Genomic DNA, 13,679 nt, shown 5'->3' with positions numbered 1-13,679 from the left:
ACCCTTGGGTTGTGACACCTTTCAGTTTGGATGTAACACAGCATAGCTAGTTAACAAAAGCAAAGTCACTTCACTTTAATATATGGTATCTGAAACATGATCCCGGCCCTTCAGATGAAAGTTACTGGGCTTCCACCCAGTGTCAGTCTCTTACAAGATGTGTCAACCTCATCCCTGTTGTCATTTCACTGAAGACATAAAATTGACTCACTGTCTTTCGTATCACTGAAGCTTGAAGATACTATTAACAGCATTTGTTTTGCTTTTGTTTTAGCAATAAATGGCTACACATCCGACAGTTCTGAAGTCCTTGGATTTTGCCAGAATGATGTTATTCAATGGCATTTTTCCAGCATTGGCATCCAAGATGTAGTATCTATCCGTATTTCTGGTCACTCTTTTTTGTATCGATGGAAGTATGAAGATGTATTGAATCTTTTCCCTATGAATGGAGAATCGGTCGCAGTAGAAATGGACAATGTGGGTAAGTGGCAAAACTGTGGGGTTTACTTAATCATCCATTAAGACATTTTGTACCTATAAGGGCTTCACAAAAGTAGAATAGGGTTGTATAAATGCACTGCATGCAAATTTTCAGCCTAGCTGAGTCTTTTTGTAGAGTGACTGATGTGTGTGGAATATAAGGCAAGTTAGGTCCCTTAACATGGCACTGCTGTATTCTGTACCGTTTTACTTTTGCCTCCCCACAGCAAAAGTCATTTGTACAGTTTGTAGGATTCTCCCAAATAATCCATAGACACTGAAATGTTCACACTGAAAATATTGAGCAGGAGCCTGACCTCCAGATGCTGAGATCTTGTTCTCTGTTCTGCATCTGTACTTGGCAAGGATGATCTTGGTCACATCCAACTTCCCATATGGTAGCACTTTCTGTAGCAAGAGCTGCTTTTTTCTCTTAGTCTGGCAGTGGAAATGGTGTTGTGTGGGGACCTCTGCATCTGTTCAGTTCTACTGTAGGCTAGACAGCTCTGAGCTGGTTGAAGTGGGCTGAATAGCTGAATGATGCTGTGGTGTCATTGAATAAAATGGCTGTACCACCCCATGGGAGATGACACAAGATTTTGGAGCATAAGAAAGCAGGAATTGCCAGCCCAGATCAGAATGCTGGTCCATCTGCTCTGGTATCTTGTCTCTAGCAAGGGTTTGTTCCAAGTGTTTGAAAGGAAGGTGTAAGAAAACATGTCCTTGACAATAATGGAATAACCTGCCCATAAGGGAGAATTTTTCCTATTCATGGGCTTTTACTGGTTGGTTAGGCCCTGAAGCAGAAAAATCTAGATCTTGTTTTCTTTCATCCCAGTGAATATATTTGGATTCTGATTTTTGCAAATTCTTTGGATTCTTTTAACTACTAGCTTGGCTTCAGTGGTGTTTTGTAGTACTGAGTGCCATGAGTTTAATTATTAGTAGTTTGCATTATGAGGGGGAGAGGTGTATTTCTAGCTGATCACCTCTATCAGACTTACTGACAATTGCCAAAATACATTTTTGTACTTTTCCTGTACTACTGTTTGACATGTGATCACCTCTCTCCCATTTCTAAAATGTGTATGGTCTTGTTGGAAATATCTTTTTTAAAAATATCTTAAAATATATTTTTTAAAAAGAAACAAACAAAAAAGCAATGCAGTTGTAAAAATAGAGGGGGCAGCAAATTGCACCCTTTTTCATGAAAAGGCCTTTTTCCCCCTTTTTAAATGTTTTTTTTTCTATTATGTCACGTTTTGTTTTGAAATGAACCATAACAAGCAAAGTATTGGAGCTGATGATGTTTGCTTGTAGCACTGTAACAGGCAGTCTGTCCCGTAAGAAGGATCAGTCAGCCCTGTTAAAGAAGTTCAGCTGTGGGGCATTTTGTTAATGAGGGATTGTGTCCCTCAGAGCTTTAAAAGCTCTCACAAGGCAGAGCCAGGGGGAAGCAAGCTGTGAGGGAACAGTCTGATGTGGGGAGAAGCCAGAGGGGAAAGAGGCTTTTCTAATGTCCGGAGAAGACGAAGGATTTAATTTTTTGGTAGAGACTGAAATTTGTTTTGGGGAAAATAGAACTGTCTGAGGAACTAATGGAGCTAATCCTCCTGCAAGATATAGTAGGACAGGCAACTTGCATATAGCATTCTAGTATTTAAAATCCTATTCTTATGGGCTGTAATTCTGACTCTTTAAACTGACAGATCATAAGGCAGCATTCAAAATCTAGCTTTTAGTTGCTTCCATTGCCACTTAATGTTCTGTGCCCCTTGAGGTCTCTGGCAAGCTGTTTTTGAAATCCAGACATGGATCTGAAAACCCATGTCTGATTTTCACCTGTCCCAAGTGTTTTAAAGTATTACACTGTCTGTTGTTTAGGCTTTAGGTAGCCTAGGATGGCTTTTATTGTGAACAGCATTCTCTCATACACCTGCTTATAAAGAGGGATCATAGGTAGAGATGGGACCAAAAAAAACCTCAGTTCAAAAAACTCAAACTTCTTGCTAAATTTGGATCCAAAACTCACAGATGATTGCTTCTCCTCTTCCTTATTGCCATCTTTGTCATGGGTCATGCCAAAGCCAGGATCCAAATAAACCCAATCTTTGGGGAAGAATTCTAGCTCTGTCTCTAAACTGTGCACATTTAGTTCTTTTCATTATTTATTGTGTATTACTATGGTAGCACCTAGGAGCCCCAAGCCACTGTTGTAAGGGCTGAGCAGGTGCACAACAATGTTGCTAGATAGTTACTCGGCCAGTGTCTTTATAGTCTAGATGTTGGGACATGACAGGAGAGGTTAATTTCACAAACAATGTATGGTATATGATTTCTATTTCAATTGCAGGTACTTGGCTCTTAGCCTCCTGGGGCTCCTCTAAAATGAACTATGGCATGAGGCTGAGGTTTAGAGATGCCAAATGTGACACGGAGGAGGATTATCCTGAAGATTCCGGATTTGAGATGATAAGTTACACTGAGAAAACAATGAAAAATGTACCTGAAGCTGCATCCAGCAATAAAGAAGAAAAGAAAAGTGAGGAACCGGACAGCTCTAGTGATGTGGACTATCAAGACTATCTGGCTGATCAGCTTGGAATTAGGACACACAAGAACAATTCAATGGTCAATGAAGAGAGAGAGAATCTTACTGCTCTGGCAATAGAACAAGAAAGCGGCACCCACTCTGAGCATCCAGCTGTAGCTGTTGACTTAGGTCTGACACACAGGAATAAAAGTGATACCTGGGGCACTGATGAGCTCTCGGGCCCTCAAAGCACAGTTTCTCTCCCAGCTGAAGGCAAGCACTTCTATAACAATTACACATCATTCCCTGGAGGAGAGCTTTTGCTTTCAAACAACAAAAAAATGGAAAGTCCTGATGTGGTATTTCAAGATGAGGACGAATATGAAAGTGTGTGTGAAACAAGTCCTTGTCAGATGTCTAGGAATGATGACAAAACACTTGCAAATGACCATTTGAGGATGAGTAAGGAAGATCAAACAAAAGATGAAACAGAACGATTTGCTGAAAGAGGGGATGGGATAAATGCATCTTTTGAAACACACTCTTCCAAAGAACAAGAGAAGGAAAATGCAGGAACAGAACATAGGTTCAATCAAAAGAGAGAGAACCGAGACGTGCTAGAGACTTTGTTTTATTCCCTCAAAAAGATGCATGCCCTCCTACTTTATTTACAGGAAAATAAAAATGCTTCATCTGTGAACAACACTAGTTCACCTCATTCCGCTCAGTATGCAGAGAATATTTCGAGTTTAGCTGCATTAGATACTAGCCGGCTTACAAATGATAATGTTGATGACGCATTTGTAGAGGAAGAAGAGGAAGCCAAGAAAATAAATGTTGAATTTCTTAGAAATGCAGTTAATACAACTCTTGCTTTGGGAAACAGCTCTGAAAAGAATGGGTCTAACTTGTACAATCTCTCTGAATTAGACATAGCCACAAAAAAACAAGAAACCAATTTTACTTTAGAACATCCACTTGACAACTTAATTTTCACTCCCAGTCCAGCGGTGATGAAAGATGTTTTGGAAGTGCCATCACCCAATGACATGGAGTATCCCTCTAAAATGACAAACAAGAAATGGAATCTGGTCTCTGTGAAAGAGAGTTTTGAGTTGGAGGCGAACTCAGCTGAAGCTGCAAATAGTAAGTTACAGCCTCATTTCAGAAATACCACGGGAGATGATGTGTCCCTGAAGAAGCAGGAGATGTGGAAATACAATGGCTATTTAGAGCCTACAGGGGGTGAACAGAAAGGAAGCAGCAAGCATACAGCTGTGAGAGAGAGAAAGAGAACTGAGAATGGCACCTTGAGTGCCTCCAGACCTTCAATCAAGATCCACAGGAAGAAAAAGGGCAATTTCATATTAACACCAAGAGGTGTGAGGCTCTCAGAGTCCTCCAGGCCATCTGGAAAGCTCAATTGCACATTGTGGCTGAGTGAGGGCAACGACACAGCATTCCTTTGTGGGACCAACAATTCATGCCTGCTTACTGAAGTCAACCACACAGCTCTGGTGAGTGGGACCAACAGCATACTAACCCCAAGACAGTTTAAACCAGCTGTTGTGATTGGTGTTCCCAAGGGCAATGGGGAGTATGAGTATTTTCCAGAAGATTTTTACAGTGAAGTTGGGGAAGATGATGTATATGACTATCCTACAATACCATATCAAGACCCATATACAACAGACCCCAAACTCAACATTAATGAAGCCCGGAACCCTGAAGCCATTGCTGTACATTACCTACGTAGCAGAGGTCATGAGAGGAAATACTACATTGCAGCTGAAGAGGTCTGGTGGGATTATGCAGGATTTAAAGACAGGTTTGGTTAATTCTTTCTGTCTATTTCCTTGCACCCTTCCAGGTCCCTGATTTGGATAGCTGCCAAAAATAGAGCTACCATCATTAGAGTTAGGGTTTTTGGAATCTGTGAATGCTGTTTAAAGAATCTGTAATGACTAACTAAAGAGAAACCAGGAAACAGTACTTTAGGACTAGCCTGGAATTTAAAAGACTTGGGCTCAAGATCTATCTCTGCCACAGACTTCTGTGTGACCTTGAGAAAATCATAGATTTCATAGATATTAGGGACTGGAAGGGACCTCGTGAGATCGAGTCCAGCCCCCATGCCATATTCAGGAAATCTGCTGGGGTCAAATGATCCCTTAATGTTACAGGTTTTTTCCATCTGTAAAATGGGGATAAAAGCCCTTTCCAACTTCACAGGTGTGTTGTAAGGATAAATTTATTAAAGATTGTGAGATCCTCAGATGCTGTAGTGATAGGGATCATATCCATGCCTAAAGTCTTGGACCAGCAAACACATACAGATGTACAAAACACAATTTTCTATTACTGATATATTTTTTTCTGGGATCATGAACACAAAGGCATGTCTCTTGCCACCTGGACATGGGAGACAAGGTAGACATTTCATACCTAGATTTCCAAAAGGCTTTTGATGTAATATCTCACGATATCCTTGTGGGAAAACTGGAAGATTGTGGGCTCAGCTACTCGATGGTTCCAGTGGGTGGGAAACTGGTTACAGGGTAGGACCCAGAGAGTTCTCGTGAACGGATCTGTCTCATCCTGGCGCAAAGTGGCCAGTGGTTTCCCTCAGGGGGCCGTGCTTGGACCGGTGCTTTTCAACATCTTTATCAGTGATTTGGATGGGGGAGTGAAAAGCTTGCTGACCAAGTTTGCGACGACACCAAGTTATGGGGCAGTGTGGTCACATCAACAGATAGGTTGCAGATACAGGTGTACCTGGACAGGCTCGAGAGTTGGGCAGACCAGAACCAGATGAAGTTTAACATTTCCAAGTGTAAGGTGCTCCATGTGGGGGCAAATAACCCTCAACATATATACAGGCTCGGAGGTGACAGCCTCACTTGTACCACGGCTGAAAGGAACCTGGGGTAATGATTGACCATCGCATGAATATGAGCCATCAGTGCGATGCAGTGGCCAGCAAGGCAAACAACATGCTGGCATGCATCAACTGATGCATCTCATGTAAAACCAAGGAAGTGATACTCCCGCTGTACTCAGCACTAGTGAGACTGCAGTTGGAGTACTACATCCAGTTCTGGGAGCTGCACGTCAATAAGGGCGTGGAAAAACTTGAGAGGGTCCAGAAAAGAGCCACCCATATGATCAGAGACTTGCAAGGCAAGACGTACGAGGAAAGGCTGAGGGACCTGAGCCTCTTTAGCCTAAAGAAGAGAAGGTTGAGAGGGGACTTGATAGCATCTTACTGCTATATCAGAGGAGTGCATCAGGAGCTCGGTGAACAGCTGTTCACTAAGGCATCCCTGGGGAAGACCAGGACCAATGGATACAAACTCCGCTTCAGGCTTTATACCAGGAAAAACTCCTTCACAGTCAGGTTGTCCACACTGGAATAAACTCCCTCCAGAAGTGGTGCAGTTACCTACCCTGGAGGTTTTCAAGAGGAGACTGGACAGTCACCTCTCTGGGGTCACCTAACCCTAGTTGTCTTCCTACCTAGAGTGGGGGGGCTGGACCTGATGGTCTGCGAGGTCCCTTCCAGGCCCTAACAATCTATGAATCTATGTGCACAGTAGGTGGCTGTTTCTACTTCTTGCCACTGGATGGCAGGGGAGCTGGAAATTAGTCTTGCATGTCCAGAACACAGCTACCCTGAGACAGATGCACAGAGATGACAGTTAAATTGGTGCAGTTGATAGCAATAGATTTTCTTTGTGACTTTTCAGGAGATTGGGTGAAATTTCATTCAACTCCTCTCTGTCTCATTAACTGTGTAATGTAATGCCAATTACACCAGTGTAAATGTAATTGATCCAGGCCCTATGAGCTAGGAATAGCTTGGCAGTTGGTCAAGAGAATCAGGTGTTTTTTGGTTTTGAATTGAATAGGCAGGAACTTACCCTGGGATTTGCAAATGGGTATAAGGGATTTTTGCATAACACGCTTGGGTTCTTTTGCAATCTCAGTCTGAAAATGATCCCTGCTGGAAGTCCATTCATTTTCCAGGAGTTTCCTAGATTGTAGTCCCATTCTCAGCAGACAAATGTCTACACCATGCAGACCATCACCATGGTTGGTTCTAATGGGCTCCATTGTTGCTACTTCTAGCTATAGTATGAAAGCATTTGGATCACCGAGCAGGGACCTCAATTCTGAGATGTGTTCATTTTGTTTAGACTTGCAGAGTAGTTCTATTTTACACCAAAGAGAATTAGTGAATTTGTCACTGGGTGCATTTACATGTTCATTAATACACTTTTGCTACTGTGCATTAGTACCTCTAATATCAGGTACTACATAAAGGTGCATTAGGCTGCCCTAATGCACAGTACCAAAAGTGAATGCCTTTTTAGTGATGCTTAATGCACAGTACAGTAATGATTCTGTTGTACATTAGTGTATTAGCACTGTTTTTGACGTGACACTTTAATGCACAGTAGAATAGTCTACTGTGCATTAATGTGCACTTATAGATGTGCCCACTGAGAGTGAAATTTAATGCATCAGAAATGTAGATGAAAACCAGTGCTCATTCAAACCAAGCACATTTTTTAGTGATTGTACACTTTTTTAAATCAAAACTCTGGCTTTTCCCAAAAAGCAAAGTATTGTGGTCAAAAAATGGGCTAACGTAACATTGCTAGTATTTTTCCGTCTACATTTGCTATCCACACAAATATTTGCTAAGTCTAAGTTTTTGATCATCAGGGATTCCTGGGTCAAGATTAGAAATCAGTGCAGTAAGGTGAGTGCCAGGATTGTATTATTTTTCAAAGGGAAAAAATATATCTCCAAGCTATTTGATAAATTAGCCTGTGTTCTTGTTCACTGTTCCCCACATTATGGCTGTGCCGCTGCTCCATTTAACTTACTTTTATTTATATAAACATCCCGAAGCTCAACTATATAAAATGATTTGCTCTGTGAGGGGTAGTTCTGCAGCTGAAGTGAACAATTACAACTCTATTGAAGTCATCAGACTTAAAAGAAGCAACTGAGATGAGACTGTGCTCTGGAGTCTGGAAAAATTGAAAATAAATTCAGATCTCTTGATCTCCAGGCCTTTGCTCTAGTTGCTGGAAAACAGTCTTCACTTCCAAGTGACCGTGGTAGGGGGAGACTAAAGTCCCTTCCCCCCCTCCCCCCGGGTGCAGTCATTTATATTGTAAATTGTGGTTGTGATCAGATTGTGGAGGTACAAAGTTGACACCTTGGCACCCAGCTGTCAGTATCACCTTCCCCAGTGGCTCTGTATTATAGGTAATGTTTTTAATGAAATCCTTTATACCTGTTACTCTCAGGAGCCAGAGGCAGATACAGGAGAATGATCTGGACCCTCACTAAAAGTCTCAGTTAATCTCTGTTCAATCTATTGTAATTGATAGTGGTAGTCCAAGCCTCGATAGATTTTTTCATTTGCTGATGACAGTTCATTGCTAGCAGTAAGAAAATCCTTTGTAGGATTTGCAAACGGTGAGCAAATTGATGTGGGATCCATCAAGGTGGTGCCCAGATCCTTTGTTTTCACTTTGAATTCTTGACTGCTTTGTCTGGTGCCTTTGCCTTCAAACTGTGGATCTAGAGGGGGTGCACTGGCATACCCATACCCTATTTTCAGCTTGGATCACCCGACAGGAGCCTCTGAGGACTTTTTTAAAGTCTCCAAAGCCTATGAGAATCCCCGCTCCTTTCCCCTCCCTCTTCAGAGGCACATCTCCTCCCGATCCCCTACCTGCTGTTTTCCAAGGTGGGGAAACTTCAGAGCTGCTTCTGCCTGCTCCAGCCAGGCTGCACAGGGGCTGGGCTCAGCTGGGACAAGGACATTGGCAGCAGCAGTAGTAGCTATGGTCAGGGTTCCTCCTTCCTTTGGCTACTCCTGGTGGGGATCAGGCAGGGTGGGGCATAGGCAACTGATAGAGGGGGAATGGGGGGCACGTCCCCACTGACAGGACCATCCCCCGCCACCAACACCACTGCTGGCTTCTACAGGTGCTCGCCAGCCCTGTCCCCGCTGCCGGCGGCTTCTGTGGGTGCTCCCCCAGACTCAGGAGACACCAGTCGCCCATGGGGTGGGGGAATCCATTCCCCACCCATCACCCCTGCTGCTACTTAGCTGAACCTAGCCCCCACATAGCCATGCTGGAAGGGGCAGAAGCTCTAAAGTTTCCCTGCCCCAGGGACAGCAGGGAAAGCAGCAGCAGGCACAGAAGGGGAGAAGGAAAAGGGAGGGGGACAGGCTTCTTGAGAAGGGGGCAGATGTTTTCTTGCTTTGGGGGGGGGGGAGGAGGGGCTGGGAGTTGGGAATTAAGCCACCCCTGAAGCACAGATTGGTGCTCCTGCACCCCCTTTGCCAAATTCTGGATCCATCCTGACTATTTCTCAGCCTCATCTTGACTGTTTTTGCAGGGGTAGTGGTTACATTTCATCATTTTTCCTAATTCCAATCTCTTGTTTTTATTGGATATTTCCCCTCAGCGCAACAATGAATGGCAAAACCAGCCATGACAGGGACAGCCCCAGATACAAAAAAGTTATTTTCCGAAGCTATGCAGATAGCACCTTTAAAATTCCTCTAGAAGATGGAGAATATGAGGAGCATCTTGGTATTCTTGGTCCCGTCATCAGGGCTGAAGTGCACGATGTCATCATAGTAAGTAATGGTGCAGGTTAAGGTTTCTTTTAGGGAACTGAAGTAGGCAGGTTAGAACAGGTCAAAAAATGTCTAAGTTTTGGTGAGCAATTTTGAACAAAAAAAGTTTTGCAGTAGAAAATGTTGGTGGCTGCTTTTTCTTTCTTTTTTTAAACACACACCCAACATTTGAAAAAAAAAATGTTTTAAAATGTGCTGTCTAAATATCATATTTTTACCAAAATCTGGATTGAAAAATCAATATTTTTACTGAAGCTGAAATATTTTAACAGGAACAGGTATATTTCTTAATGGCAAACCAGCAAATCTGGATCAAAATGGAACAGCTTGTCTGTTTGAAAAGCCTTCTTTTCATGCAAAAATGTTTGCCATAACAATTTTGACCAGTTCTAGTGTAAACACTAAGAGGAGGCATTCTTTAGAATGGTACAAATACAGGGGAGTATCACTAAAATAGGTCAAAATTTACCAAAAAGAACAGCTCCTGAAAATGTGTCCTATAAGGTGGTCGAATAATTTTTCTCAAGAAAAATAGTTTCCACACCCATGTTGATTTTTATACTGGGAAATACAATAGAATATTTAGTATGAAACATAATCTAGTGTTGACTCCTAATGGGATGTAGCAGATGGCCATATGTGAGATGACACATCTTATTCACCTCTAACTCGTTTGATTAGACTCCTTAGTGTTTAGTGGGATCAGTTGAATTAAAGAAAAACCAAGAACTAGTAAAGGGGAGATAAACTGCCACATTATGGGAGTGCTACTCTGAGAGAAGTTTCCAGCCCTGGCACTCCATCTTTGAGACAGGGGAGATGTAATAGAAGCATGCCTTTTAAGCCGGGATAAAACATTTTATCCCAGTCAAAGCATGATTGTTCAGAAGTCCCTGTCTGTTGTCCCAGAATAAATTCTAGTGCAGTTGTTCAGGTATCCATGTCTGTTGTCTTGGAATAAATCTTAAAAAGTTTCATGGGATAAGAAGTATTGACAGTTTATCCTGAGACATCACAAAGTGCATCTGAATGGTTATCCCAGGATTGCATCATTGAATCATTGACCGAAAAGCAGTGCATTCAGCTGCCTACTAAACTCCAATTAGAAGGGCAATATGTGCTGCTTCTTGGGATAGTTCTGTTTCTGAACAAACACAGGCACAACTTGTCTAGGGACAAATGCAATGTCTGTTCCTAGCCAAGTTGACTTCTGAATGGGAATTGCATACACAGAGATCTGGGGTTACTATAGAACTTGCATCCCCTATGACTAGGGGGCTTACGTCCCTGTATGACCCCTATGACTAGCTTGAGTCCCTGTATAATGCTGCCACACATTATAAAGGGAACGAGAGATCCCTGCTGCCCCCTTTCCACAAGCCATTGTTATATCTACCTTGAATGGGGGTAAAGGAGAACAGAATTGCTCTTTTTTGTTTCCTACTCTCTGAAAAGGAGGGGTTGGCAGAGCCCTTACCTTGCTCCCTGCAGGCTGAGCAACTGTGCACAGGGAGCGCACAGGCCGCACCACATGAAGGTGTCAAGAGTTCTCTTTTATCAACACCAGGCCCATAAACAGAAGATAAATCTGGATCCTGATATTGAGCCCTACAAAGTTCACAAGTGTTTTATACCCAGAGTATTGTCTGGGACTCTAATCTGATCATCAGAGCCTGCCCATCTTTATTTTCTCTAGGTTCATTTTAAAAACATGGCATCCAGAAGATATTCCATCCATGCTCACGGGCTTTTTTATGAAAAGTCCTCTGAGGGAAGCATTTATGAAGATGAGTCTCCAGAGTGGTTTAGAAGAGATGATGCAGTTGAACCAAATGGGACCTATATCTATGTCTGGTTTGCAAACAAGCGGTCTGGCCCTACACAGCCTGGAGCTACTTGCAAGTCCTGGGTCTACTACTCTGATGTAAACCTGGTAAGGAATTCTAAGTAGCAGAGAGCTGGCACCTATTAGATGGAGGTTGTTGTCTTGCTCTAGAGCAGTGATTCTCAACCTTGGAGTATCTTCAGATCCTTTTAAAGGTGTTGGATGAGTGCTTTGCAACATTAGGACTGCTAGGTGTGCAAACATCTATACATGATTCACAAGATAAGACCAGAGATTGCAAATAGGGATCCATAGTGTCAGAACATTCTGACCTGTTGTGGTGTTCCCAAGTTCTTTGCAACAGTAGAATTATTCTGGGTTTTTTTTCCATAGCTAAAAAATGAGTAAAAGCTAAGAGATGGAATTTTCTGAGTTATGTCTTGAGTCTTGTAAGGAAGGCCTTGAGTCTAAAGTGGCTGAGAACCACTTGTCTCGAGATACCAGCTCTATAGCACTTTGGATTTATGCCTCTTCTCTCTACCCTGATTTGCTGTCATCTGGTCTAATCATTTATACCCAAGCAAAGTGGATGTAAATTGTTGTCAGTGATATGGGAGTGGAGTCCTAACCTTGGTAACCTTTTATGCCAAATATGAGTAGTGGAAAGTAATTGCATAAGGCAATGCGGAATTGGGCTGTCTTTTTCCTAAACTGAGGGCCTGATCTGAAGTATTTTTATCTAGTCCAGTGGGTTTTAGATTGGAACCTCAGTTAGAAATATAGCATAGTAGAGAGATTCTACCCCCTGGCCTCCATGGGCATGTCCAGGTGAGCAGAAATGTGTGTTTTCCTGGGAGAAAGTAGCAGCGGCACACCTTGTGCCACTGCTACTTGTCCCCAGGGACCGCCCATGCCATGTGTACTCTGGCACATGGCATATTACCCCAGGTTGGGTAGAGGAGGCTGGAGCCAGTAACTGTGCTGGCCCCAACAGCCTTACCTGGGGCCCTGGCTGGCACATAGAGCATGGCTCTGGCTGGCCAGGCTCCAGTTTTGGGCAGCACATGCTGCTGCCACATGTACCATCCCACTTTTTTTCAGCATAGATTTTTTTGACTCTGGGATCTCCTGCAAAGTGGCAGCAAACTTGCACATATGGTATATGGTGCCACAGATGGGTCTGCGGCACCACATACCATACGTCCATTTTTGTCTGGACATACCCCCTGTTTGCAATCTGCACAGATATGCCTGGTATTTGGGCTCTTTATCTGTAAAATGGGAATCTTTATCTCTTGTCTCACTTTGCTAGCAAGTTGAGAATTGATTAGTAAGCTTCACATCTTCACCTGGTTAATTGGTTGAAATAATCTTAAATAGAATAGTAAAAGACCTAGAAGATCAAGATATAATGGGGTTTAATCATCAGAGTTTCTGTAAAGGAAGCGTGTCACTAATCTGTTAGAACTCTTCAATGGCATTAGTATGGTAATGGGTAAAGGAGAATCTAGTAACTTTTTTTTATTGAAATTTTCAAAAGCCCTTTGACACAGTCACTATGGGCTAACTAAATGAACTAAATATAAGGTAAGAGGCAAAATATGGTCACGGGTCTAAAACTTGCTAAGAGACTGCAAGAGTAATTCAGACCGGAGAGAAAAATGCAAATCTACCCTGCCTTCTTGTGAAAATGTAAAGCTACGGTCTTTTTCAGGATGCTGTAAGCGGAATGGGTGGTTCCATCTCCCAAGGGCTATTGCAGAATTTTGAGCAGTTCAGACAAAGGAAATGGAAGTAAATTAGCGGCATGGAAAAAATCTGAGTGCTGACTTTTGTCAGACACAGGAGTAATGGAATAGGTCAACCCTGGGTCTGATCCTCCCTGGGTTTAAGCCAGTCTTGGCAATTCCTAAAGTTTTGAAAGGCAAATTAAAACCGTAAAATGAAATAAATGATCATGAATGATATGTTTGGGGAAATCCCAGTTCTTACACCTAATTTGTACTGTTCTTTCAGGAGAAAGATATTAATTCAGGCTTGATTGGACCAATAATAATCTGTCAAAAAGGAACCCTCAATACGAAGAGCAACAGGCCAGTGAGGAACCAAGAGTTCTTCCTGCTTTTTATGGTCTTTGATGAAGAGAAGAGCTGGTATTTTGAAGAGCG

General features: G+C 42.6%; 1 protein-coding gene across 1 annotated transcript in view; it reads left to right on the top strand.

The window, feature by feature from the left end:
* F5 (coagulation factor V) overlaps positions 1-13,679 on the top strand; it is a 56,098-nt gene that overhangs the window by 25,475 nt on the left and 16,944 nt on the right. Inside the window, exons 12-16 of the mRNA XM_006029453.3 lie at positions 275-484; positions 2,837-4,844; positions 9,512-9,686; positions 11,383-11,619; positions 13,528-13,679. The exon at positions 13,528-13,679 is cut by the window's right edge and continues 59 nt beyond it. Coding sequence (XP_006029515.1) covers positions 275-484; positions 2,837-4,844; positions 9,512-9,686; positions 11,383-11,619; positions 13,528-13,679 — 2,782 coding nt within the window. The remainder of the gene's footprint in view (positions 1-274; positions 485-2,836; positions 4,845-9,511; positions 9,687-11,382; positions 11,620-13,527) is intronic.

This window comes from Alligator sinensis, unplaced genomic scaffold (assembly GCF_000455745.1).
Source record: "Alligator sinensis unplaced genomic scaffold, ASM45574v1 scaffold327_1, whole genome shotgun sequence".
NCBI classification, from domain to species: domain Eukaryota; kingdom Metazoa; phylum Chordata; order Crocodylia; family Alligatoridae; genus Alligator; species Alligator sinensis.
Note: the sequence above shows the minus strand (reverse complement) of the source record. Positions and strands in the feature narration are given on the sequence as shown.